The sequence below is a fragment of the Oryctolagus cuniculus genome, chromosome 8 (assembly GCF_964237555.1).
Source record: "Oryctolagus cuniculus chromosome 8, mOryCun1.1, whole genome shotgun sequence".
Classification (NCBI taxonomy): Eukaryota; Metazoa; Chordata; class Mammalia; order Lagomorpha; family Leporidae; genus Oryctolagus; species Oryctolagus cuniculus.
This window is the reverse complement of record NC_091439.1, coordinates 128,645,848-128,672,952: the sequence shown is the minus strand read 5'-3', so window position 1 is coordinate 128,672,952 and position 27,105 is coordinate 128,645,848. Positions and strand designations below refer to the sequence as shown.

Below are 27,105 nucleotides of genomic sequence, written 5' to 3'. Positions count from 1 at the left end.
CCTCCACTAAATAAAGGATTCCACCCATAGGAAGACCACTGTTCTACAGGGGTGTTGACAAGGGCTATAAGCAATAATCAAATCTCAGGATGTCAGTGTCACTCATATACATGACTTTTTGTGTACTCTATATCTTACTTACCACAAATCAGAAAACCTACTATTGTCTTTTTGGTTCTTGCTTATTTCACTAAGTAAATTGGTTTCCAGTTGCATCCATTTTATTGTAAAAGACAGGATTTCATTCTCTCTCTGTTTTGGTTTTTTTTTTTGTTTTGTTTTGTTTTTTTTTTTTTTTGGCTGAATAAATTCCATCATGTATGTATACCACATTTTCTTTATCTAGTAATCAGTTGATGGACATCTAGGTTAATTCCATCTCTTAGCTACTGTGAATTTCAGATTCCTATATGTGACATTCATGCTGTTTTATTTCATTTTTGTTTTAATTTTAAGAATCAATATGCTTATAGATACAAGTCTAAGAACATAATGGTATTCCCTTCCTCCCTCCCAGTCTCCTTCCTGCTACCTTTCTTTTTTTTAAGTTTTGAGATAGCATATTTTAAATTTCCAGTACTGTAAAAAGGCTGAATACTAAAAAAAGGTTAATACCTTACCTAATAAGAAGTTTAACATGTAAAAAGCAAGACGACCCTAGTTTAGTGGGAATATACACAGCGGCTATCAATAATTGAAGAGAAAAAGTGACCATTTCACCCATACATTTTTTTAAATGAAATAGAAGCAATGACAATGTAACATTTAAATATTTCCTGTGTGGTTACAGGATAATGATTAAGTTCATTTAGACTTTAAGCCATTTTACACAGAAGAATAATTTTGTGCAGATTGCAATGCAAATAATTATACATTACTTTTTGGTACTCTTTTCATTACCACAGATCAGGGAAAACATATGGTATTTGTTTTTTGGAATTGGCTTATTTCACTAAGTATAATGGTTTCCAGGTACATCCAATTTATTGTGAAAGACAGAATTCCATTTTTTACAGCTGAGTAATATTCCAAAGTGTATGTATTCCACATTTTCTTTGTCCAGTCACCACTTGATGGACACCTGGGTTGATTCCATATCTGAGCTGTTGGAAATTGAGCTGTAATAAACATGGATGTACAGATAACTCTTTCATATGCTGATTTTATTTTGTTTGGGTAAACTCCTGGGGTGGGATAACTGGGTCATATGACATATCTTTTTTCAGCTGTCTGAGGAATCGCCATACTGTCTTCCACAATGGCTGTATTAGTTTGCATTCCCACCAACAGTAGATTAGAGAACCTTAAAAAAAAAAAGGTTAATTTATTTGAAAGCAGAGTGACACAGAAAGGGAGAGATTGTCCATTTGCTGGTACATTCTCTCAATGACCATAATAGCTGAGAATGGGCCAGGCTGAAGCCAGGAGCCAGGAGCTCCATCTGACTCTCGTACGTGGTTGGCAGGGGCTGAAGTACTTGGGCCATCATCTGCTTTCTCAGTACAATATCAGGGTGTTGGTGGATGGAAGTGGAGCAGCCGGGACCTGACCTGTCACTCTATGGGATGGCAAGGTTGCAAACAGAAGCTCAACCAGGTGTGCCACACAGGCCCCATATACATGTTTTCACTTGACAATGTCAAAGTACCTCATCTGTGCCAGATCCCACTCAAGTCCCTAGAGATAGAGCAGAAAACAACTCCTTGCTTTCCTAGAGCTTAATTTTTATGGAGATGCAGGGTTAAACAATGCGTAAGTAAAATAGATAACATGTTAGGTAGGTAAATGCTAAATTGTCCTAATTTTAAGTGACATATTAACAAAGCCCTGTGGCATACTGGATTCCTGGATTTAAAAAATGAGTAAATGACAGAAGAAGGCTCGTTTTCTCTGGGAGATGGTGATACTGTTCTCCAAGACAGGGAGATGATCCAGTAACACCCGTGTTTCCTATTGAAATAGTTGAATGGGTTGCAGGCCTTTTTATTCAAACCATGCTCCTTATGCAAAAGCATGCTTTCCAAGAATATTTAGAAAAATATACACTAGGAATTACAAGAAGCAAGGATGGACTGTGACTGAAGATCCAGGCCAGGAGGGCAGGTAAAACATCTGTGTGCGGTATAGGCACATAAGTTCCTCCTCCACTGCATGGCCCTGTTGTCGTTTTGTCGACAGAGGCTTCCAGCACAGCTCTCCCTAGGCCTAGCTGTCTTTAGAAAATCGGAATTACATCATTGCTGAGAGACACAAACCCATCTTAATCCGCATTTTAATTCCACTTTCACAGTGTGTTACAAAGAACGATACAACGATCTAGAAAAGTATGTGTGTTCTCTAAAGGATAACGATTTTGTCATTGCACACTACCACCCGTGCGCTGCACTCACAGTCAACCATGTAAGTACAAAAGCACTTTGGAAAAGGAGGCGTCTAGGTGGTTAAAATCTGCATATGGGACGGAGATCAATGGTTTTGCATTTTCTGCTTTTCAGATAGAGAAGTATGGAGTCCCTGCAGACCTTCAGTTTTCTCCTCGGGAAAGCATACTTCTGTATGATGCTATGGTACACATTTGGCCAGAACGGTCAAGGATGCAGGTGTGTGTATGAAAGTAAACACTAGGAACTGTTTCTCTCTCTGTGTGTGCGTAAATACGTATAATACACTTACATATGTATATATATTTCAAAAATTAGAGGAAATGGAGTTGTAAGTTTGTTTTGGTGCAAAGTAATTTTGAAATTCATGCAGTTTGTTTCACAATACACATTTCCATGAACTTTTTGGAGATTTCTCGTGTGTGTGTGTGTGTGCATTTCGTGTATGTCTGTGTATGTGGTGTTTGTGTGCATGCATATTTGCATGTGATGTGTGTATGTGTGTGTGTGAATGTGGTATATGTATGTGTGTGAACGTGATGTATGTGTATGTGTGAATGTGGTGCATGTGCATGTGTGTGTGTACGTGGTGTGTGTGTTCATGGTATGTGTGTATCTGTATGTTGTGTGTGGTGTATGCGTGTATGTGCATGTGGTGTATGTATGTGTATGGTGATATGCGTGTTTGCATGTGTGTTGTGCTTGTGGTGTATGTGTGTATGTTGTATATGTGTGCATATGTGTCTGTGAATGGTATGTGTGTGTGTGTGTGTCTGTGCATGTGGGGTGTGTGTGTGTGTGTTTGTGGGTATTCCTTAGCTGATATTTCTAGTCCTGTGGCATGATAGTCCGTTAAGAATGAACAAACTAGATAATGGTGTTACTCTGATGTAGATGAAGGCGTAGTATTCCATAGTTCAAAGCAGAAACTTCAGAGACTCATTTCTCTAGATTTAGAAAAATTAGTTAAAAGAGCTAATAATGCCTATTTTGTAGCATTGTTATTAACATAAGCCAAATAATTAAAAGTTCTTAGAATAATGCTTTGCTACAGTAAGAATGATATGTCTTTTTTTTTTTTTTGATGGGTTTTGTCCCTGCCTGTAACTGAATGTCAAGCTGAGAAGTATTTTTCCTCCCCCAAAACTGTGCTTAAAAACTCCAGTGCCACGGGCCCCTTCTGGTTTGCCTCTCTTGGGGCCCCCTCCATGCCACTCTGGCTCTAATAAATCTTGCTTTTTTTTTTTTTTTTGACAGGCAGAGTGGACAGTGAGAGAGAGAGACAGAGAGAAAGGTCTTCCTTTGCCGTTGGTTCACCCTCCAATGGCCTCCGTGGCTGGCGCACTGCGGCTGGCGCACTGCGCTGATCCGATGGCAGGAGCCAGGTACTTATCCTGGTCTCCCATGGGGTGCAGGGCCCAAGCACTTGGGCCATCCTCCGCTGCACTCCCTGGCCACAGCAGAGAGCTGGCCTGGAAGAGGAGCAACCGGGACAGAATCTAGCACCCCAACCGGGACTAGAACCCGGTGTGCCGGCGCCCCAAGGCGGAGGATAGCCTAGTGAGCCGCGGCGCCGGCCTTAAATCTTGCTTTTTAAATACTTAAAAACATTATGTGTTCAACTCCTCATGTAGTTAACGCTGTTCATAAACATGGATGCAGTGAACTGAGAGACTTGCCTCATAACTGTGCATGTGGCAAACTTTAGACCAGGTGATAACTGTATTTTCTTTGGTATTTGTGCTTCTTCATTTTCAAGGAGTTAGAACCTGAAGAATTCAGCTGCTTCAAAAATAAAGTAGTCATCATGAGGACAGATGCCAAGAAATATGAAGAGGAACTGAAAAAGGAACTGCTTAGTTGGATGCAGCTGGACCCAGGCAAGGTTGTGACAGACATTTAGGATTTTTTATTTAATATAAAATGAATCTGATTTATTCAGTTATGGTAAAGAAAATCCCCATAGGGCTCTTTAGTATTTGAATATGGAAATCCTATTACTGTACTTTGCCATTCTACCTTAAATTTAGCCAGCTAGGTAAAGAAAGATGTAGAGAATCATTACTTTAGTTCCATCCTGGACAGCCCACACCTGCTACTACTATATCCTCTTTGAATGTGCACCTCAGTCAGTAAAACTCACTGGGACAGGCCACACTGATTTGCAAATGTGAAAACCACCTAATGTCCCAAATCATTATTAAATTCATGAGGGGTTCGACCCTGGCTGCTTATCAGGAATCATCTAGGAAGCCCAATCTCATCTAGAGATTCTGAGCTGATTGACCTCCAGTGGACTGGGGCACTGGAATTTTAAAACAACCTCCTATGTAATTTTTAGAAAAAGATTTATTTATTTATTTGAAAGAGTTAAGCAGACAGAGGAGAGAGAGAGAAAGAGAGAGAGAGAGAGAGAGAGAGAGAAATATCTTCCATCTGCTGTTTCAATCCCCGCAACTGCCGTAATGGCAGGAGCTGGCTGATCTGAAGCCAGGAGCCAGGGTCTCCCATGTGGGCACAGGGGCCCATGCACTTGGGCCATCTTCCAGTGCTTTCCCAGGCCGTAAACAAAACAGCCAGGACACGGACCTGCACCTGTATTGGATGCTGGTGCCATAGGAGGAGGCTTAACCTTCTATGCCACAGTGCCAGCGCCCACCCTACTGAATCTATTACCTTTTCTCTGGTAACTTATACCACGTAAAAATTGTAGCTTAAAAAATAATGAAATATCCTATTAAAATACTATTTGTAGACCATACGTGTATATGTGATATCTATAGATAAGAAAAACTATTTCAGATATTCTTGCCATTAAATGTTGAAGTCATCCTTCTGTAGCCTATATTTACTGATAATGATCAGCATTAAGTCATGATAATCCTTTCAGTAAGCACAACACCACAGTATTACATAAACTTGATCACAGTAGTGTAGAACCATGTCATTCAAGTTTTCTGAGGTTTTCATTGTATTTAAATGCTTAGTATATGACTGGTTGAAATCCTAACTTTGTACTTACATTGTCATTCTGAATATACTGTTCAACAGCAACTTGCTTTTCACCCTCAAATATCTGCACATTCTGTTGCCTTCCTTTGCGGTCGTCAGTACCTTATCTGCCTTTTATTTGTGGTAACTTTATTCAGGTGAACCAGTTACTGCAGTACCTTAAGCCTCAAACTTTTGACAGTGCAAGAATTGAAAAGGAACGAATGCTTCCTTGTTTTGTGGAAAAACTTAAAGAAATGGATAGGCTACCAGCAATATTTTTTTCGTAAGTAATTATTTTCTGTGGAAAGCATTATACATTGATTTATATGAATTTGCAGACTATTGAAAAGGAAGAACTTATAATCTGACATATCTTAGAATTTGAGAAATTTGTGAGCATATTGAAGTTATATTTTCTTTTTAAATTTTTAGAATATAGGGAACAGATTTCATGCATTTTATAGTTGTACTTTTTTTTTTTTTTTTGACAGGCAGAGTGGGCAGTGAGAGAGAGAGACAGAGAGAAAGGTCTTCCTTTTGCCATTGGTTCACCCTCCAATGGCCGCTGGGGCTGGCACACTGCGGCTGGCGCACCGCGGCCGGCGCACCGCGCTGATCCGATGGCAGGAGCCAGGTACTTATCCTGGTCTCCCATGGGGTGCAGGGCCCAAGCACTTGGGCCATCCTCCACTGCACTCCCTGGCCACAGCAGAGAGCTGGCCTGGAAGAAGGGCAACCGGGACAGAATCCAGCGCCCCGACCGGGACTAGAACCCGGTGTGCCGGCGCCGCAAGGCGGAGGATTAGCCTAGTGAGCCGCGGCACCGGCTATAGATGTACTTCTAAGATAAGCACAGTTCCCTCTCTACCTCCCTCAATCCACCTTTCTCCTTTCCTTAATTTTCCTTTAATTTTTGCAATAACATATTTTCTGTTTTAAAAAAGATTTATTTTATTTATTTGAAAGACAGAGTTACAGAGAGAGGTAGAGACACAGAGAGAAGTCTTCTATCCACTGGTTCACTCCCCAGATGGCCACAATGGCCAGAGCTGCACTGATCCGAAGCCAGGAGCCAGGAGTTTCCTCCAGGTCTCCCAGGTGGGCGCAGGGGCCCAAGAGCTTGGGCCATCTTGTACTGCTTTCCTAGGCCACAGCAGAGAGCTGGATGGAAGAGGAGCAGCCGGGACTCGAACTGGCACCCATATGGGATGCCAACACTTCAGGCCAGGGCTTTAACCTGCTGTGCCACGGCATCAGCCCCTGCAATAACATATTTTCAATCTATTTTATGACCACAGGATTAACACACCACTAACCATGATGTTCAACAAGTAAAAAGTAGGAAGACCAGTGTTCCACAGGAATATAGAAAAGGGTTATAAACAATAATCAAATCATAAGGTATCAGTTTCATTCTGATATGTTATTTTTGTATCTATATCAACTAGCACATATAAGAGATATTTTCTATAGCAACTTGGATATAATACAACAGAAACAAACACTCTCCTACTGAATTTTATTTGAAAATCTAATTGTATGGCTTGGTAGAGTGGAATTTCCTGGGCCATAAGTTAATAGAAAGTTCAACATATTTGTAGAATCAGATATGGTAAAAAGAGTAATGTGTATTTGGCAAAACAGAGTACATACATTAACATACACCTATATACACATATGATGGCATATTGAGTGTTTAGTCTGCCATTTTTCTTTTGTGAAGTTTTATTATATATAAGCTCTCTTTAAGTGGAAAGAAAAGACCTTGAAGAATATTTATGACAATCACTTCAAAGAATTAAAAGAAAAATTAGATAGGGCCTGGTAGCAAGATGATTTAATTAGCAATCATGTTTTCATCAGCTCTTTGTGGGAGGTTTAATTTATGCATATTGTGTATATGTGGGCACTCACCGACATAGAGTATATATATACATATATACTATATATATAAAACTTCAAAATTGGAAGGAAAATATGAGGCCAAATTGTCAATTCTTTACATGTCTGTATAGGAATGTGCATTGATCTTGTAATAAGTCTGAAAATTTTTGAGAAAAGTGAAGAGAAAAAGGTTAAGCCAAATATGAGGAAGTACAAAAGTACTCCTAGAAATCCAATTCCTAACTCAAACTTCATGTCACAGGTGAAAAGGAACTAACTAGTAACAATGACAAGTAGGTGCTGGTCTGTTCTTTACAAAGATTCAGCAGTCTTAATATGGGAACTGTGTCAAATGAGAAAAGAGCAGTTTTTTTTTTTTTTTCCCTAGTAAAGAGCCTTTACCTAACTACTCTTACCATAGTATCAAAATTCACCTTTGTAACTAACTCTGATCTTCCCTTCCATTCACATGAACTCTGATTTAGGAGTTAAATGGGCAAAAATGAATGAATGACAGAGATTGATGTTACCCAAACAAAGGTTCCTACATCCAAAAATTGTCTTTATTAATGAATGCAGGGCTGGACTGGAATGAGCATGCAGTTATCCAGTGTTCTCACATACTTTACTTTAGATTCAGCATTCACTCAGTGGAAAGGTCAGCTTCACACCTTCTTACTAATATGTTGATGAGACAATATACTCGTAGTCACAACTCTGAAGGAGAGAAGAATTTAAACAGGAAACTGGAGAAAGCAATTAAGTCTCAAAGGAGAATGTATGCTGCGTGAGTATTTCTACTGGAATTGTGGAATTCATTGTGAACTGAAACCTTTAAGTGTGCAATTATTTATATAATTAAAATCATATTTCACTGCTTTATGTTTTTATGATACACCAACTTAATTTAATTAGAACATCATTTTGGGGGACTTATGTGGGAGAAGATTATTGAGTATTTCAGTAATTGTACAATGTTTTACAGTAACTTTCTTCAGTTGATTAGCTGATTTCTAACATTTTCTTAGGTCCACAAAGTTTAAGTTTGTGATTAACAACCTAATCATATATTTAAAGTCCCACAACACTCAGTACCATTATAGGGATCAAGCTTCGTTATGAGTTCTGGGACAAAATATATTCAAATGATAGCAGATCCAAAAGCTTCCTACTCACTTATTATTTCATTCTTTTTGTTGGTGTTTCTTTAACTAGATAATTGAAATGGTCTGTCTTTGAATTCGTTGATTCTTTCTTTCACTGGATTAAGTTTGCTATGGAAACTCTTGAATTTTTTGTTTCGATGATTTTGTTCTTCAGCTTCAGAATTCTTGTTTATCTATCTTTGTTGAACCCTCATTTTGTTCATGTATTATTTTGCTGATTTTTAAAATATTTTCTTTCTATGTTCTCTTATATATTGCTCACTAAACTTCTTTAGGATGATTATCTTGAATTCTTTGTTAGGCAGTTCATAGATCTCCATTTCTTCTGTTTTAAAAAGATCTATTTATTTATTTGAAAGACAAAATTGGGGGGGGGGGAGAGAATCTTTCATCTGCTGGTTTATTCCACAAAGAGCTGCAACAGTTGTAGCTGGGCCAGTCTGAAATCAGGAGCCGGAAGATTCTTCGGGGTCTCCCATGGGTGTGCAGGGGCTCAAGAACTTGGGCCATCTTCCACTGCTTTCCCAGGTGTGTTAGGGAGCTGGAGTGGAAGTGGAGCAGCCGGGACTTAAACCGGTGTCCATATGGGATGCTGGTACTACAGGCAGTGGCTTTACCCACTGTGCCATAGTGCCAGCCCTAGATCTCCATTTCTTTCTTTTTTTAAAAGATTTATTTATTTATTTGAAAGTCAGAGTTACACAGAAGAGAGGCAGAGAGAGAGAGAGAGGGAGAGGGGCCCTCCATCCGATGTTCACTCCTCAATCGGCCACAATGGCCAGAGCTGCACTGATCCAGAGCCAGGAGCCCCCTCAGGGTCTTCCACACACATGTAGGGGCCCAAGGCCTTGTGCCATCCTCCACTGCTTTCTCAGGCATAGCAGGATTGGAAATAGAGCAGCCGGGCCTCGAACCGGCTCCCACATGGGATGCCGGCACTTTAGGCCAGGGCGTTAACCCGCTGAGCCACAGTGCCAGCCCCTAGATCTCCATTTCTTTAAGCTTCGTTATTGGAATCTTATTTTATTCCTTTGGTGATGTCATGTTTCCCTGATTCTTTGATTCTGGTACCTGCATGTTGCTCTCTGTGCATTTGAAGAAGCAATCATTTCTTCCAATCTTTATAAACTGGCTTTGGCAGTTTTACCAGTTGGCTTGAATGGAGGTTTTAGATGGGCCAGTTAGTGGAGCTTATGGGCTTACTGGCTTGCCAAGTCTGGCGACAGACCTGTTGCTGGAATCCACAGGTGAGCAGGCCTCATACCAGAATCTGTAGTCAAGCAGGACCAAGAATGGTTTTTCTATTTTCTGTTAAGTAGGTGTCAATGCTTATGTTAAAAATAACAGATGGTAAGCAATGAGAATTGAAGTAATTAAGGCCTGGTGAATATCCTTTAATAAGGGCAATCATATTTTGGGTTCAAATTACCAGGCATTCTTTTATGCTGGCACTTACAGACACAATTTCAAATGTTGAAAAGAAGAGGGCATGTTATAATCAATATTCACGACGTTCCTGATTTTTTATATTCAGTTATTTACATTCAAATTCAACTGCTCGAATTCAGAGATTGATTTTATGGGACGCTGAAATAAAGGAAATAAAGAAGAGTCTTAAAAAGAGTAAAGGAGTTCCTCCGGACTGTACTTATGTTGATCGAGCAGGTGTGGATAGCAAGGTAAGAGACGAGAACAGGGGGCATGCCTAGGTGGATGGATTCATTTGCTAAGGCTTCTGCACCAGGGTACCACGTGTTAGGAATTTATTTCTTAACAGTTATGCCTGCTGGAAGTCTGGCACCCAGTAGGATTACTTCCTACTGAGGCTTCAGAGGGCAGGGTCTGCTCCAGGTCTCTCTCCAGGGCTTACATGCATTACTTTAGAGGGCTCATGAAAAACAGAATTAAAAAATAAGTTTATTTTATGCAAAAGAATTTTGAAATCTGCCCACACGAGGCATCTTCCCAGAGGCCATGGAGAATACATGTTATGAGAAAGCTCTGCGTGAATTTCTAAAGTTTTTTGCACTAGAATAAACTTAGTTTTTCGATTTGATTTTTCCATGAACTTGTTGCAGTCCTCTTGTATAATTGGGTACCTTCTCCCTGCTGTCTGTTACCACTACATCGTGTTTCCTCTGTATGTGTCTGTCGGAAATTCCTCTTACAAAGGTAGTAGTCATATTGGATTGCAGCTCACTGTAATGATTTTACTTTTAACTTAATTGTATCAAGTACTTCAAAGTTCAGTTTTGGTGGTGCACAATCTGGCGCATAACCTTATATGTGTGTGTGTGTGTCTATACTGTACTATGCAGTTTATAAAACACAACCTATTTCATCTAAATTGATCTTAATGTATGGGAAACTGGAGTTGGAGGCTGAAGAAGTTAAGATTATATATGTAAGCTTACACAGCTATTAAAAGTGGTTCAAAGATTCATGACGAGGTATAGCAAGTGCAGGCTTTTTCTTTGTGCAGTCGACTGCATCTGTTAAAGTTAATGATAATCTTTTATGTAATAGAAATAGAAATAGAAAAGGTAAAAGTAATCACCAAGAGTCACCCTCCAGTAAGTAAAGAATTCAACAAGCAGTCAGCAAAAAACCCCACTGTTCCTGAAGAGTATAGACAAGGGCCATGAGCAATAATCGAATCTTGTGACTATAAAGTGAATTCAAAGTATATCATTGTAGAAATTAAAGGAAAATAAGAAAGGAAGGAGGAAGTAGATGGGAGCAAGGGAGGGAACAAAGGAGGGTGGGAAGTATCATCATGATATTTTAAAAAAATATTTATTATTTTGAAAGGCAGAATTACACGGATATACACACACACACACACACAAATCTTCCATCTGCTGGTTCACTCCCCAAGTTGCCACATTGGCCAAGACTGGGCCAGGCTGAAGCCAGGAACCAGGAGCCAGGAGCTTCTCCTAGGTTTCCCACATGGTTGCAGAGATCCAAGCACTTTGGCCATCCTCCACTGCTTTCCCAGGCACATTAGTAGAGGACTGGATAGAAAGTGGAGCAGCTGGGACTCGAACTGGTGTCCATATAGGATGCTGGCACTACAGGCAGTAGCTTTACCCGCTGTACCACAGTGGCGGCCCCATAATTATGTTCTTAAAACTGTATATATAAAATACATGAGATTTGTTCTCCTTATAGCAAATAAAAAATTTAAGAAAAAGAAAAGGTAAATGTTAAATCTCTTTTCTGAGCTAATGCAGTGACTTGCTACCAAGAAATCAAAATCAGATTTGTCTTTCATTTGAAAACTTCTCCCGTTTTCTGTGCTTCATGTCACCAAATCATCCACCACATGCCCAGTTTTACAAACTAGAAACGGTTGCCTTCTCCTCCACTGCTGTGTGTCTCACTCAGAAACTAAGCCCAGAACACTGAGAGATATGCCAGATAACGGGTGTGCATCTGTTGGTTGGTTGACCTACTAGACCATGTAGTCAGATCAATGGTTATTACTTGTGTATGTTTGCTTTTTTCTTTTAGTGATGGTGCAGGTTGGAAAGGGGGAGGGAAGCAGAATAAAAGTAAAAAAGAGGGTGGGAAAGAGAAGAAAGAAAGAAAAAGAGCAATAGTGACTGACAGAGGTAGAAACTGTTCAGGAGCAGACAGGGAGTTTCAGAGAAGGGGCTGCAGGACAGAGATGGGGAGAGAGTGTGGAGAGAGAGACAGGAAGTGAGAAACACAAAGGTGCCAGCCTGGAAGCACAGGGAGACACAGACAGACACGGGCAGACAGTGGTCAGATGTGATTGGAGTGAACAGCGGTTAGTTAGTTTCAAGTCAGCAGCAAAAATAGAGCACAAGGCAGTTGATCATCAGACTCCGCTGAGAGCTGTGTCGGGGCCAGGGATGGATTTTGCTACTTGCCTGGAGGGACGCTGGGCCTGCATGGAGCATCTTCCTCTTGGAATTCTTACTGTGTTGCTTCAGTGTTTCCTCATTACCCCAGGATGAGCTGGAGCTGCCTCCAGCATTGTGGGAATGATGTCAGCAGGTGTATGAGGGAAAATTGGGCACATGGCTGCTGTGAGGAAGGCATGTGAAGAAAGGATCAGTGCATTTGAGGTTGGGCTGCATTCTACTTTCTCAGGTCTTATGCATGAATGCCACTTAGGACAGAACTGCTCTGTTTATGAACTTGAGGTTCTAGCCTAAAACACAACTGCTCTTCCTAGAAATGCATCTAACTCTGCCTGCTAAAGCCTTCTAACACATAAAATCAGGCTTCAGTCAAAGGACATATGCCTTCATTTGATTTTGGAAACTGTGTGTGTGTTTCAGACTTTCAGGAAGATTGTATCCAGGCTGAGATGGACAAGAGGAGGCTCTGGTCTGATCAGGCTGTTACAGCGGGGCATTGGCTACCATCATGGTTTAATGGAGTACAAACAGAGACAAGTTGTTGAGACCCTTTTCAGACTGAAGCACGTCAAGGTAGATGAACTCACTACAAAGCACAGCTTTCACTTTAATTGGGTAGCTGCAGTGGCTACGGGACGGAAGATGCTCTATCTAGCTCTCTCTCAATCCCTGCACCTGGGGAGATGCGCCACCTACATTTATCATATTTCCTTCCATACATTTTACATAGTTAATATGATAATGTGTACCCAATTTGGGATCTTGTCTGCCTTGCCTAATATTATTTTAATAATTAGCATGAGGTAATAAACATGTGTGCAACAGAAAATACACATATTTAATTTACTTAAGCATTATACTGTTAATTTTCTTTCAACATAGACAATCATTTTTTAAAAGGTTTATTTATGTATTTGAAAGAGTTACAGAGAGAGAGAGAGAGAGAGAGAGATCTTCCATCTGCTGGTTCACTCCCCAAGTGGCTGTAATGGCTGGAGTTGGGACGATCTGAAGCCAGGAGCCCGGAGCTTCTTCCAGGTCTCCCACTGTGGTGGGTGCAGGAGCCCAAGTGCTTGGGCCATTTTCTGCTGCTTTCCGAGGCCATAGCAGAGTTGGATTGGAAGTGGAGCAGCCAGGACTTGAACTGGCGCCCATATGGGATGCTAGCACTGCAGGCAGTGGCTTTACCTACTGCACCACAGTATTGGCCCCATCAATCATCATTTTAATTATTTATTTAGAATTGATTGATTCTGCTAAGTGAAAGAAATGTCTCAGAAGGAAAAGGTAGCAGGCTCTGGAAATACATAGCCAAATTTCTTTCCAGGATGACTCTTTTTAACTTCATTTAGATTTTGAGTATTAGGGTTAAAAACTGAAGTTGTTATGATGGTACAGAGAATATCTCATGCCACCCAATTTCTCCTTTTATTAACATCTTACACTATTACAACATATTATTGCCACAGATGAATCCATATTGTTACATTTTTATTAAATAAAATCCATTCTTTTTTTGAAGATGTATTTACTTATTTTAAAGACAGTTACACACACACACACACACACACACACGGGGGGGGGGTGGAATCTTCCCTCTATTGATTCGCTCCCCAAATGACCACAATGGCCACAGTGGGCCAGAATGAAGCCCGGAACCAGGAACTCCATCTGGTCTCCCACATGGGTGTCAAGGGCCCAAGTACTTGGCCATTTTCCACTGTTTTCCCAGGCACTTTAGCAGGGGGCTGGGTAGGCAATGAAACAGCCAGAGCTCAAACTTGCTCTCCTATGGGATGCAGGCACCTCAGGTGGCAGCTTAACCTGCTGAGCTACAGTCCCAGCCCCGAAAGTCCATTCTTTGTTCAGATAGCCCAATCATTCCCCAGTGATCCAGAAAGATAACTGTATAAACTGCAGTGTGAAAATTAAGAGTAAATTAACGGGGTAAAGGAGAACTAATAATGGAAATAAGAAAGTTTATTTATTTATTTATTTTTAAAGAATTATTTATTCATTTGAAAGTCGGGGTTACACAGAGAGAGAAGGAGAGGCAGAGAGAGAGAGGTCTTCCATCTGCTGGTTCACTCCCCAGTTGGCCGCACTGGCTGGAGCTTCGCTTATTGAAGCCAGGAGCCAGGAGCTTCTTCCTGGTCTCTCACGTGGGTGCAGGGGCCCAAGTGCTTGGGCCATCTTGTACTGCTTTCCCAGGCCATAGCAGAGAGCTGGATTGGAAGAGGAGCAGCCGGGACTCGAACCGGCGCCCATATGGGGTGCCAGCACTGCAGGCGGCAGCTTTATCCGCTATGCCACAGCGCCAGCCCCAGAAAATTTATTTATTTGCTAGGTAAATAAAATGCTGTATAGACAAAGTTCTGTGATGCAGCTAAGCTAGTAGTTGGAGGAAAATGTATAACCTAACTATGTTTATTTTCAAGAGAAGAAAAGGCTACATGAGAAACAAAAATGTATCTGAGCAACCTTAGGTAGGTTTGAGATAAGACAGTTTCCAGCAGTAGATTGACCTTTCTCTAAGAAATGTGAACCCCTCGGTATCTGCAGGGGACTGATTCTAGGACTTGCACAGATACCAAAATCCATCAGTGCTCTAGTCTTTTATATAAGACAGCATAGCTTTGGCATAGAACCAATGCATATCCTCTGTGTCTCTAGGTTACTTACATTACTTAGTGCAGTGTATTGTATGTAAGTAGTTGCTACAGTATATTATTTAGAAAATAATGACAGGAAAAAAAAAGACTGTAAGTGTTCAGTACACTTTTTTGTCCAAATATTTCCAGTCTTTGGTTGGTTGAATTCACAGATACAGAACTCAGGGACATGGAACCCAGTGCTTTTTCCTTCCACATTAAAACAGCCAGAATACGTCAGCAAGTGCTTATCAACTCTCTCTCTCTCTCTCACACACACACATGCACGCACACACACACGTGCACACACATGCATGTACAGCCCACATCTCTCCACTAGGAATATTTCCTGTTCAATTATGTCATAATATGTTGTCTAGAATAATCTAAAAGCATTCTGTCAGACTTCTACTTTTGGTAATCACCTCCTACAATTATTTCCTCCCAGAGCTGCCAAATCGATCTTGTAAATATTAATTATATCATATTACCTTTCTTTCTTTTTACAATCTACGTCTTAGAATGGTTTTGTCATGCTTATTATGACTTGCTTCCTGCTTAGTCTGACTTTGTATCATTTACTATTTTCTGTTCTTGGAAATCTTTTAACGTGAAAATAAACTCCTTGTATAACATATTGCTCTTATTCATGCCAAACACACACAGACAGTAACACTGAAGGCTTACTGAATGGCTTTGATTTTGTATCATTTTGTTACCTGGAAAATGCTGTATAATTGTAATGTTCAGCAAGAATATGAGAATGAATGAACATCCAAGTGGGATGTAGAGCTGTCTATTCCAAAAGCAAGCATAGAGTTTGATGTTTTGCAATACTGTCTTAACACTGCACTTTTACTCAAGAAAAATAATGTAAGGGGATTTAATTTGGTCAATACTTACTACGTATGCATCTGTGTATGCTACATTAAATATGTTTTCCCAATTTTTTATTTTTTTGCTTTCCATCATAGGTAGTGACAGCTACATCATCCCTTGCTTTGGGAATTAATATGCCCTGTAAAACCGTTGTTTTTACAGAAGACTCTGTTTATTTGGATGCTCTGAACTTTCGACAGGTATTTATAATACATGCCTTCTGTTACGGTTCTATATACAGGTATCTGAAATGTTCATTCAGTAGGCCAGGAAAAGCCATTTGTTCTGAAATATTTGGTGGCCATAAAAATATTTGAAACTGAGTTTTTATATATATATATTAATGAATATGATTACACTTAAAAAACTTGTAAAATATATTGTCAGTAGCTTAGTTTTCCTGAAGATATTCTCAATTTGATAAATATTCTTGAACATAAACAAAAATAATATTGGAGGGAAGTAACTACATCTTTGAGCACCCAATTCATGCCAACCACCAATAATTATATGTTAAGTGTCTATAAGGTTTTGATTTTAGGCTCATTTCTGGAACTACGTTGGTAAATCAGAAATTGTGCCTGCTTTAAAGGCCATGATTTTAATTTAATTTTATAGGCAGAGAGAGAGAAACGAGAGAGGAAGGAAAAAAGAGACAAAGAGGTTTCCTACCCACTGGTTCAAGCCTCAGACACCTACAGTGGCTAGGGTTAGGCCAGGCTGAAGTCAGGAGTCAGTAACTCAGTCCGGATTTCCAGTGTGAATGATAGGAACCTGACTACTTGAGCTGCCACCTGCTGCCTTCCAGGAAGCTGGGAAGGGGACCAGAGCTGGTGTTTGAACCCAGGCATTCCAATCTAGGTGTCAGGCATCCCAAGCATCCTACACCAAATGCCTTCCCTAAGGTCATGATCTTTATTTGTTTATTTAAAGATTTATTTACTTATTTGAAAGACAGAGTTATAGACAGAGAGAGGTGGGGGGGGGTCTTTCATCGTTTGGTTCACTCCCCAAATGGACCCAAAGGCTGGAGCTAGGCCAATCTGAAGCCAGGCGCTAGGAGCTTCTTCCACATTTCCAACATGGGTGCAGGGACCCCAGCACTTGAGCCATCTTCCAGTGCCTTCTCAGGCCATGAGCAGGGAGCTGGATCTGAAGGGAAGCAGCCGGGACTCCAAGTGGTGCCCATATGGGATGCTGGCACTGTAGGCGGCCCAACCTAGTTAAACCACAGCACCGACCCCAGATCATGATCTCTAAACACAGGAGCTGGTACTCCATTTATTTTTTTAAAAAGAGGCAATACTGTCTTAACACTGGACTTTAAAATGTATCTATAAAAATATATCTATAAAATAAAATAATTCTGCAAGATTTGACAACATCAATATACCAAGAAACAAAAAACTCATTGAAGATTTATTTTCAAATGTTTAATGTTCCACATGGTATAGGTAAGTGAGACATTATTTACAGTGCCAGGATTTGAACTTGCATAAGTTTTGTGGTCATCTCTTTAGATGTCTGGGCGTGCAGGAAGGCGTGGAGAAGATCTTATAGGAAGTGTGATCTTCTATGATATTCCATTACCCAAGATAGACCGGCTCTTGAAGTCTGATGTGCCCAAGCTGAAGGGTCAGTTTCCCCTAAACATCACCTTGGTTCTCAGACTCATGCTGTTGGTTGCCAAAGCAGATGACAAAGAGGATGCCAAAGCAAAGGTACAGTCTCTACCCTCTCTAACAGACATAATCATCTTAGCTCAAGTCTAAAGTAAGCCTCGCCTGTTAGGTATCTTGGAGGGAATAAAATCACAATGTGCAGTTCGCAAACTCTTAGCAACATTTGATTCTTGTCTTAGTGCCTTTCCTTCACACAAGAACATGGTGGTAACTTCTGTACACGTGACAAATTAAGTCCATGATTATAAATACACTCTGCATATATGAGAAATTTTTTCAATAAATATATCTAGCCTAGAACATTTTAAAAGTAAATTTTCAAAGAATTAATGGTTGAAAATGTACTAAATACTGGAATGTTCCTAACTCTTACTTTTATATATTCATAAGCTTACATTTATTTCTCAGTGGTTATGAGTGAAGTTGTCATTGTTCATCTCTCCCAGTAAATTTTTCATCCTATTATGTTTTATTCATACATAGAGAATGTAAAACTTATGGCATATCTGTAATAATTATTTAGAGTATATAATATAACAAAGTCATTAGTGATATCTCAAACTTTATAGCTAGCCTGTCTAACTTTGGTGTTTTGACATGTGTGCATAGGCATTGTCGCTGCTCCAGTATTCCTTGATGTCCTTCAAGTGACCAAAGGTCAAGTGCATGTTAAAATTTTACTTCATATATTCTTTGCAATTCTTGATCAGAGAGGTAAGATTTAAACCTGTTTTCACTAAAGTGTTCGTACATGTATTTAACTTTACTACTGAAATCTCCTTACTTGATGACTTACCTGTTGGGTATTTCTGAGATCTAGGGACTGAGGCTAAATTGTTAAATTGATTCACAGGGATACCTGAATCAAGAATGTGTTCCCGTTGGATATGCTGGCCTTGTGTCCCACCTGCACTACCACGAACCTTCAAACTTTGCTTTAGTAAGCATGCTGGTGAAAGGTCTGTTTCACAAGCTGTGTGTTCCAGTCATCGTAGATGGTGAGCAGATATCCTTTTCCCAACTCCTACCCCTTACACTGTACATGTACACACACTGACATCCCGTACGACTGCTTCACATATACCTGCACATTCCCCAGAACTACATTTGCTTTTGATGGTGTGTCATCTTTAAAAGATTGAGAGGGAGGGAGGGACAGGGGGAAGAAGGGGGAGAGACAGGGAAGGAGGGAAGAAGGGAAAGATGGGGAGAGAGGGGGGGAGGAGGGAAAAGAGAGAGAGAGGATGAATGAATGAATGAATGAGCGAGTAGACCAAGAGAAATCTTCCACTGATTTGCTTTCCGATGTCCACAGTAGCTGGTCCTGGGCCAGGTCAAAGTTGGGAGCTGGAAACTCAATCCATGTCTCTCATGTGGGTGGGAAGAACCCAGTCAATCACTTGCGCCATCATCTGCATTAGCAGGAAGTAAGAGCTGGATCTGAATTTTAAACCTGGGTACCCCATATGAGATGTAGGCATCTTAACTGCTAGGCTAAGCATGCATCTTGGTAGGCCATTTTCTGATTGCCCATTCTCCTAATGTATCTTGAAGGTTTTTCTTGTCATTTTACAAAATTAAATATGTTTATAAAATATTATTAGCATCTGAATTTTGTATGTATAATCATAATATAAATATGATTCTTAATGATTATTTAATATACTTTTAAATTTTAAGAAATTATAACCTTTAGCTTTGTTAAAGACAATAAGCATTATTCTACTGAAAAATTTTTGGAAGTTATTTACATAAAACATTGTCATCTGTAATGATTTCCTTTACTATAATTTTAAATTAGTTTTTCCCTTTTCTATAACTGAAACACAATGCTGTAAGGTAAAGAGGGAAATAGAACGGTGTGATCCAAACACAAATGCAGGCAGCTAAGGCTAGAATATACAGTTAGTGACCCATTGTTCTATTTTATTTTTGGAAACATCAACTTTTATCAAAATAGTACAGAAATAATTAAGATGATATGGTAGTATATATCTTTTTAAAAAATATTTATTTATTTATTTGAAAGTCAGAGTTACACAGAGAGAGGAGAGGCAAAGAGAGAGAGAGAGGTCTTCCATCTGCTGGTTCACTCCCCAATTGGCTGCAATGGCCAGAGCTGGGACGATCTGAAGCCAGGAGCCAGGAGCTTCTTCCAGTTCTCCCACATGGGTGCAGGGGCCGAAGGACCTGGGTCATCTTCTACTGCTTTCCCAGGCCATAACAGAGAGCTGGATCAGAAGTGGAGCAGCCAGGACTTGAACCGGTGCCCATATGGGATGCCGGCACTGCAGGCCAGGTGTTAACCCACTATGCCACAGTGCTGACCCATGATATCTTAACACTAATAATAAATCAAATCATAAAGCCTTTGATCCATGTGAACCTGTTTTTTTTTTTTTTCCAAGAAAGAGTCATGAATTTTACTTATGATATAAATATTGCGTAGAGGGTCTCAGAATGCTAAAGCAATTTGAAAGCTGGGCACAATTTTCACATGATGCTAACAATGTATAGAAATCAAGTTCGAGCCGGCGCCACAGCTCACTAGGCTAATCCTCCACCTAGCGGCGCCGGCACACCGGGTTCTAGTCCCGGTCGGGGCGCCGGATTCTGTCCCTGTTGCCCCTCTTCCAGGCCAGCTCTCTGCTGTGGCCAGGGAGTGCAGTGGAGGATGGCCCAAGTGCTTGGGCCCTGCACCCCATGGGAGACCAGGAAAAGCACCTGGCTCCTGGCTCCTGCCATTGGATCGGCACGGTGCGCCGGCCGCAGCGCGCCGGCCGCGGCGGCCATTGGAGGGTGAACCAACGGCAAAGGAAGACCTTTCTCTCTGTCTCTCTCTCTCTCACTGTCCACTCTGTCTGTCAAAAAACAAACAAACAAACAAACAAAAAAAAAAGAAATCAAGTTTGAAAGCCTCACTCTGCATGGCATTTCTCTGATAGCCTGTAGCCTGTTTCCTAGTCTCTCATGAGTGCCTGTCATTCAGCTCCTTCATCCATCATGCTCCCAGTGGTCTGGACCCTGGCCCTTTGCAAAATGCTGGAGCAGATCAAATATCGGGAATTTCACATAGGCTTTCCCTCTAGGAGATTTAGTCCCTAGTGTATTGCGAGGGTTTGGGCATAAGAAAATATGGGGAATAAATATTCCACGGAAAAAGCAATATTGGCAGCAAAGGCCTGTCAAGAGGAGCAGGTGCGAGTTCTTTCTGTAACGTGCACCAAAGAGAGAGTGGGCGCAGATTCACGTCACACAGGGCCTGGAAGGGCAGACGAGGAGTTTAGCAAGCAGCTTCGGGCCTTTGTTCCTTGGCAGGGGTTGCACCAAGGTAGAAAAAAATGAGTAGAATGGAGACAGAGGAGCAAAGGGAAGACTTGGAGCCAGTGAGGGAATCCCAGGGCAGTTACAGAGTAGGGGCAACCATCGCTCATTGACCACCAGGCTTCTGCAGGTAAGAGTGGGTAGGAGGATGCAAAGCGTTTTGTAGCAAGATGCCATCAGTTAGCCTGCCATAATTGTGAAATGCTGGTGTAGTTTGTTAAAAAAAAGTCACCAAATTCATAGGAAGTAAGTTTTCAGCTGTGTCTTACACATTACATTTGTTCTCTAAGGTTTTGAAAAATTAAACTTTTTTTTTAAAATAACAAAATACAGGCAAAAAGACATTTTCTGAAGATGTGATGGAAACCTTGGTGGTGGTTTTAGCACATCTTTTTGGAAAGAGATACCTTCCTCCCTGTGCGAAAAAGTTTAAGAAGGTGTTTTCTCATTCAATGGTAAGAAAATAAAATACTGCAATACTCGTACTTTGATGTAACCTCTTTCTGCTTTAATAATAATGAAGTGCAACAGCATTTTCCCAGTAACAAGATTTTGCCATCATTCACTAGAGTTACTTCTTCATGCTCCAGTTAGTCTTTGGGATGCATGAGTGCAGATTTGTATATGAATGCTTTGTTTTTTACTAATATGCGTTCTCCATGAACTTTTTGAAGATCCCTTGTATGAATAGATGTCAGTTTGTTTTGCAGTCAAACTTACCTTTTAATTACAGTTTCCATGAACTTTCTGAAGTGTCATAGTGTAGTAATTGCAGATGAATGGAACTTATTCCTAACAGAGATGAATAGCCAGCTAGTCATTTAATATTAATATTAATAAAGAAGAAGATAAGAAGATCAATCTAACACCTATCTAGAAATAGTGTTCTGGGAATTCTAATCCTTGCCAAATGGAAAGAAAGGAAAATCGGATGGTTTTCATCCGATGCAAAGGTGGGCGAGGTGAACAGCAAAATACTACAGCGTATGATGGAGTAATGTGCTGGGTTACCCGCCCAGCCCTGCCACTGAACTGATGGCACATTTCTGTACCAGACCTGTTTTCTTATCTGAAAACTGGCAATTGGAATAGCACCCACTTCGAAGAGTTGCCATGAGGATTAGATGAGTGAATACCTGCAAAGTGGGGCCAGCATTGTGGCTCAGCGGGTTAAGCCACCACTTGCAATGCAGGAATCCCCTATCAAATGCTGGCTTGAGTCTCAGCTCCTCTGCTTCTGACCCAGCTTCTTGCTAATGTGCCTAGGAAGGCAGTGGAAGGTGACATAAATACTTGGGTCCCTGCAACCTACATGGGAGAGACCACGATGGAGGTCCTGGCTCCTGGTTTTGCCCTGGCCTAGACCTGGCTGTTGTGGCCATTTGGGGAGTGAACCAGCAGATGGAAGATCTCTGTCTGTCTGTCTCTGTCTCTCTCTCTGTCTCTTCCCCTTTCTCTGTTGCTCTGCCTTTCAAATCAATCAATCAATCTTTAAAAATACACGCAAAATGCTTAAAACAATGTTTGGCATATAAAAACACTCAGTAATGTTGGCTCTTATTTTTGTAATTGTTATTTACAGATAAAATCTCTGGCTATGTAAAAAGCCAAGAAAATCAACAGAAAAATGTTTATAATTTGCCAAAATAATCTATTGAAATGTATAACTTTCCCTATACTAAAGTTACAAAGAAAACAAAATGTAAAATCTCAGCTGTAATTAAAGGTAGAAAGTAATAAAATGCTTGGCTCATCTGAAAATGTGGCAAAGATCTCAATGAACAGTTACACTGATCTCATAGATCCTTTAACAACATGCTTTAAGGCGGGCATTTGACTGAGTGGTTCAGGCTGCCAGTTAAGACGCCCATGTTTCATGTTGGAATATCTGGATCAGTGCCTGGTGACAGCTCCAGCTCTCTGTTAATATGCACTTTGGGAGACGGTAGGTGATACTCGAGTACTTTGGTCCCTGCCACCTATGTGGGAGGCCTGGATCACCTTCCTGCTTCCCAGCCCTGATGGTTATTGGCATTTGGGACACAAACCAGCAAATGGGAGCTCTCTGTCTCTCCATTTCTCTGTCTCTCAAATAAATAAATAAAAATTTAAAACATAACAATTGCAAGAGAAAGTGATTATTAAAAAGGAAAACTTTACATACATTTCAAGACTGTTTTGCACCACAATAAGCTTATCTTTTAATTGCATTTTCCCTGAATTCTTTGAAGTTTCTCATAGTTAAAATTGTATGCACTTTCTAGTAAATGTTCCAAAAAAGGGAGGTTGGGTACCTCTTACCAGCTGTGCATTGGCTAGAACAAATAGGAAATTTCTGCTGGCCACTATCACTTTAAGGGTTGCAGGGCTAGAATCATCTAGAAATCCAGCCTCAGGCTGCTGGAAGCCTTGTTAGAGTCTGGTCATGTCTCTTAGTGTGGGATTCGGATGGAGCTGTCCTGTGCCCAGAGTTCTGCAGCATTGGGAGAGAGGAGCTGGCAGGCTGCAAATATAAAGAAAAGGTAAGGAGGGGTCACTGCTGTGGCATAGTGGGTAAACGCTTCGCCGGCAATGCTGGCGTCCCATGTGTGCACTAGTTTGTGTCCCAGCTGCTCCACTACCAGTCTAGCTCCCTGCTAAAGGTGTTGGGAAAACAGTGGAAGATTGCCCAAGTGCTTTAGGCCCTGCAACCCACATGGAAGACCTGATGAAGCTCCTGGCTCCTGGCTTTCACCTGGCTCAGCCTTGGCCATTGCAGCCATTTAGGGAGTGAACCAGTGGATGGAGAGAATCTCTCTCTCCCTCTGTATTCTGACTTCCAAATAAAGAAATCTTTTTTTTTTAAAGGTAAGGAAATGGAAAGGCTAATTACCTCATTGATCTGCTTACATGTGATGAAACAGTATACTGTACCCCAGAGAAACGAACAAGTCTTATATGTTCTTCTAAATTTTTTTTTCTTTAGTATTTGAAGTTCTCAGTAGAAATGCGTGATGACCAAGGATTAGTTTCTTAAAGCTGCTCTAATGAAGTGGTACAAACCAGGTAGCTTACATGGCAGAAATGAATTGTCTCAGCTGGCACCGTAGCTCACTAGGCTAATCCTCCGTCTGCGGTACTGGCACCCCAGGTTCTAGTCCCGGTTGGGGCGCCAGATTCTGTCCCGGTTGCTCCTCTTCCAGTCCAGCTCTCTGCTGTGGCCTGGGAGTGCAGTGGAGGATGGCCCAGGTGCTTGAGCCCTGCACCCGCATGGGAGACCAGGAGAAGCACCTGGCTCCTGCCTTCGGATAGGCGCAGTGTGCTGGTCATAGCAGCCATTTGGTTTCTCTCTGTCTCTCTTTCACTGTCGAACTCTGCCTGTCACAAAAAAAAAAAAAAGAAAAAAAAAAAAAGAAAAAGAAATGCATTGTCTCGCAGCCCTGTAGATGCAGAAGCATGGCAGAGGTTTCCTTGCTGAGGGCCTCGAGGGAGACTCTGGTCCAGACCTCTCTTCTAGCTTCTGGTGTTGCTGTTGATTTTTGGTGCTCCTTGACTTGTAGAAGCAGCCTTCGGGTCTCTGCCTTTGTGTACACATGGTGTGTGTGTACCTGTGTGCAGACTTCTGCCCCCCCCTTTAAAGATTTATTTATTTGAAAAGCAGAGAGATCTTCATCCATTGGTTCCCTCCCCAAATGGCCGCAACAGCTGGAGCTTGGCCATTCTGAAGCCAGGAGCTGGGACTGGAACCAGCACTCATGTGGGCTGTCAGCGCTGCAGGTGGCAGCTTCACCTGCTACGCCACAGCACTGGACTCACCCCCTCATTTTTTTTTTTTTTTTTTTTTTTTTTGGACAGGCAGAGCTAGACAGAGAGAGAGAGAGAAAGGTCTTCCTTTTTCCGTTTGTTCACTCCCCAAATGGCTGCTACGGCCGGCGTGCTGCGCTGATCTGAATGATCTGAAGCCAGGAGCCAGGTGCTTCCTCCTGGTCTCCCACGCGGGTGCAGGGCCCAAGCACTTGGGCCATCTTCCACTGCCCTCCCGGGCCACAGCAGAGAGCTGGACTGGAAGAGGAGCAACCGGGACAGAATCTGGTGCCCCAACCGGTTCTAGAACCCCGTGTGCTGGCGCCGCAGATGGAGGATTAGCCTAGTGAGCCACGGCGCTGGCTCACCCCCTCCTTTAAAAAAAATTATTTACTTATTTGAAAGGCAGAGTTACACACACACATACACACACACACACAAACCAACCAACATTTGCTGCTTGGCTTCCCAAATAGCTGCAGCAGCTAGGGCTGCCCCAGGCAAAAGCCAGGAGCCTGGAACTCTATCCAGATCTTGCAGGTGGGTACAGGGGTCCAAGGGACATCTTCCACTGCCTTCCCTGGCACATTAACAGGGGCCTGGATTGGAAGTGGAGCAGCTGGGACATGAGCTGGTGCCCATATGGGATGCCAGCATTGCAGGTGGTGGCTTTATCTGCTTGCAATGCTGACTGCTAAAATTCTTCTTTTTAAATGAAGTCCATGACATGGGAAAATGCACCAAATACAATGCTGAGTATGAACATTCTGTTGTGAAGCTGCATACTGCACCCTAGTTAGAAGGTGATTCTAATCACCAAAATCTTTATAACCTATATCCCTGAATGGTAGGATTACACATTAGTTTTTACTTCAGTTTATGTATTTGTGTGTCCATGAGTAAAAGAGTTTATATTTAGAAGTACATTTCCATCTATATTTTTAAAATATACATTTTAAATATGCATTTATTTCATCTACTTGCAAAGCAGAGAGCAAGTGGAGGGGGGGAAAGAGAGCACGCACACACGAATGAAAATTCTTCCATTTGCTGGTTCATTCTCCAAATGCCCATAGCAATAGGGGCTGGACCAGGAGCCTCAATCCCAGTCTCTCACATAGCTGGCAGAGGTCCAAGTACTTGTGCCATCATCGGCTGCCTCCCAGGATGCACTGGCAGGCAGCTGATATGGGATGAGGATATCCCAGGCAGCAGCTTAATCGCTGTCCCTAAGAAGATTTTGGCCCCGTGTCTCCCAGACCTTGGCCATGCTCTGCTCCTGGTTTGAGCGGTCAGGCCCATCTGACTCCTTGTTCACAGGTGTTCCTCCGCCATCTTCCAGAGGACTTCGCTGCTGCAGTGAAGGAGTACAATGCCAGGATTCGGAAGAGCTTTGGTTCCTTCCTCCTGACCGTTTCTAAGCTGGCTGATGGGAGCCAGGAATACCGACTCCCTCTTTCAGAAATAGGTAAGAGGAACAGAAGGCCCATAAAGTAAAACATATCTAACTATGCTGAGATAAAACGGAAGTTTGGAAGATAAAGACATAACTATTGCAAGAGAATATACAAAAAAAAAAAACCCTAAAAGTCCTTCAGTTTATGCTGTGGAAATTTTACCCTGATAAAAATCTTTTATTGTCTGGAATTAGGTAAGTCACTGTAGATTTCATTTAACACTAAATGCTTAAAATAGTTCTATTTTCTTCTGGCACAATCATGAAGAAGCACCCCCTTGCCTAGTCTGAATTTATTATAGAATATTTCTTTACCTATTGATATTATTTGTCCTTTAGTGGATATTGACACTCTCCACTTAGTTCAACTTTTCAATGTGAATAGCTTTGAAACTATGAGAAGAGGCATGTTGGCATATTTCTTTAGGACCATCAGTGCGTTGTGACTCCCTCAGTACAAAGTGGGCGGTGAGGGAGATAAGGCATCGCCCATCTGATTCAGGAAGGGAGAAAACTGCACGAGAAAGAAAATGACAAAAATATAAAGAAAAATAATGAATCTATGACAAATAAAGGTTCTGGAAGCAGGTCATGCACTCAGTGTCCTTAGCAGGGAGACAGAGAGAGCTAAGAAGATGTGGGAATGTGGCAGGATTCTGTTTTCATCCACTTCCTGTAGAAACAAGGAGAAAACCGTGGTTCTGGTGGGCTGCTTTGACTTCTTCCTATTTCAGGATCCATGATTATATTGGAATATGGAAGGCGTGTGAGGGACAAGGCAAAATGTTGGCCTTTTCAGCCAGGGAGTGAGAAGTTCACCAGTCATGGGTCAGTTTCGTGGGAAAGAACCCAGTGTCTCCGAGCCATGGCTGTCATCCAGAATTGGAGGGGTGTGGTGCAGTGGGGCGGTGATCTCCTTTTCCTCTGGGGTGACTTCTGGGGTTGGTAGGGTGAGACCCTTCCCCGCCTCCATGGATGTCCGGATCCTCATCTGAGGAGCCTGAATGTTTTG

General features: G+C 41.5%; 1 protein-coding gene across 1 annotated transcript in view; it reads left to right on the top strand.

Annotated features, from left to right (window-relative positions):
- LOC127486657 (probable ATP-dependent RNA helicase DDX60) overlaps window positions 1-26,105 on the top strand; it is a gene marked incomplete at its 3' end in the record, with an annotated part of 114,026 nt that extends 87,921 nt beyond the window's left edge. Inside the window, 13 exon segments of the mRNA XM_070047160.1 lie at window positions 2,291-2,400; window positions 2,496-2,600; window positions 4,141-4,266; window positions 5,531-5,658; window positions 7,894-8,046; window positions 9,960-10,104; window positions 12,739-12,891; window positions 15,944-16,048; window positions 17,369-17,569; window positions 18,140-18,244; window positions 18,384-18,528; window positions 21,188-21,309; window positions 25,958-26,105. Of these exon segments, the coding sequence (XP_069903261.1) occupies window positions 2,291-2,400; window positions 2,496-2,600; window positions 4,141-4,266; window positions 5,531-5,658; window positions 7,894-8,046; window positions 9,960-10,104; window positions 12,739-12,891; window positions 15,944-16,048; window positions 17,369-17,569; window positions 18,140-18,244; window positions 18,384-18,528; window positions 21,188-21,309; window positions 25,958-26,105 (1,746 nt within the window).
- Between the last annotated feature and the right edge of the window lie 1,000 nt (window positions 26,106-27,105).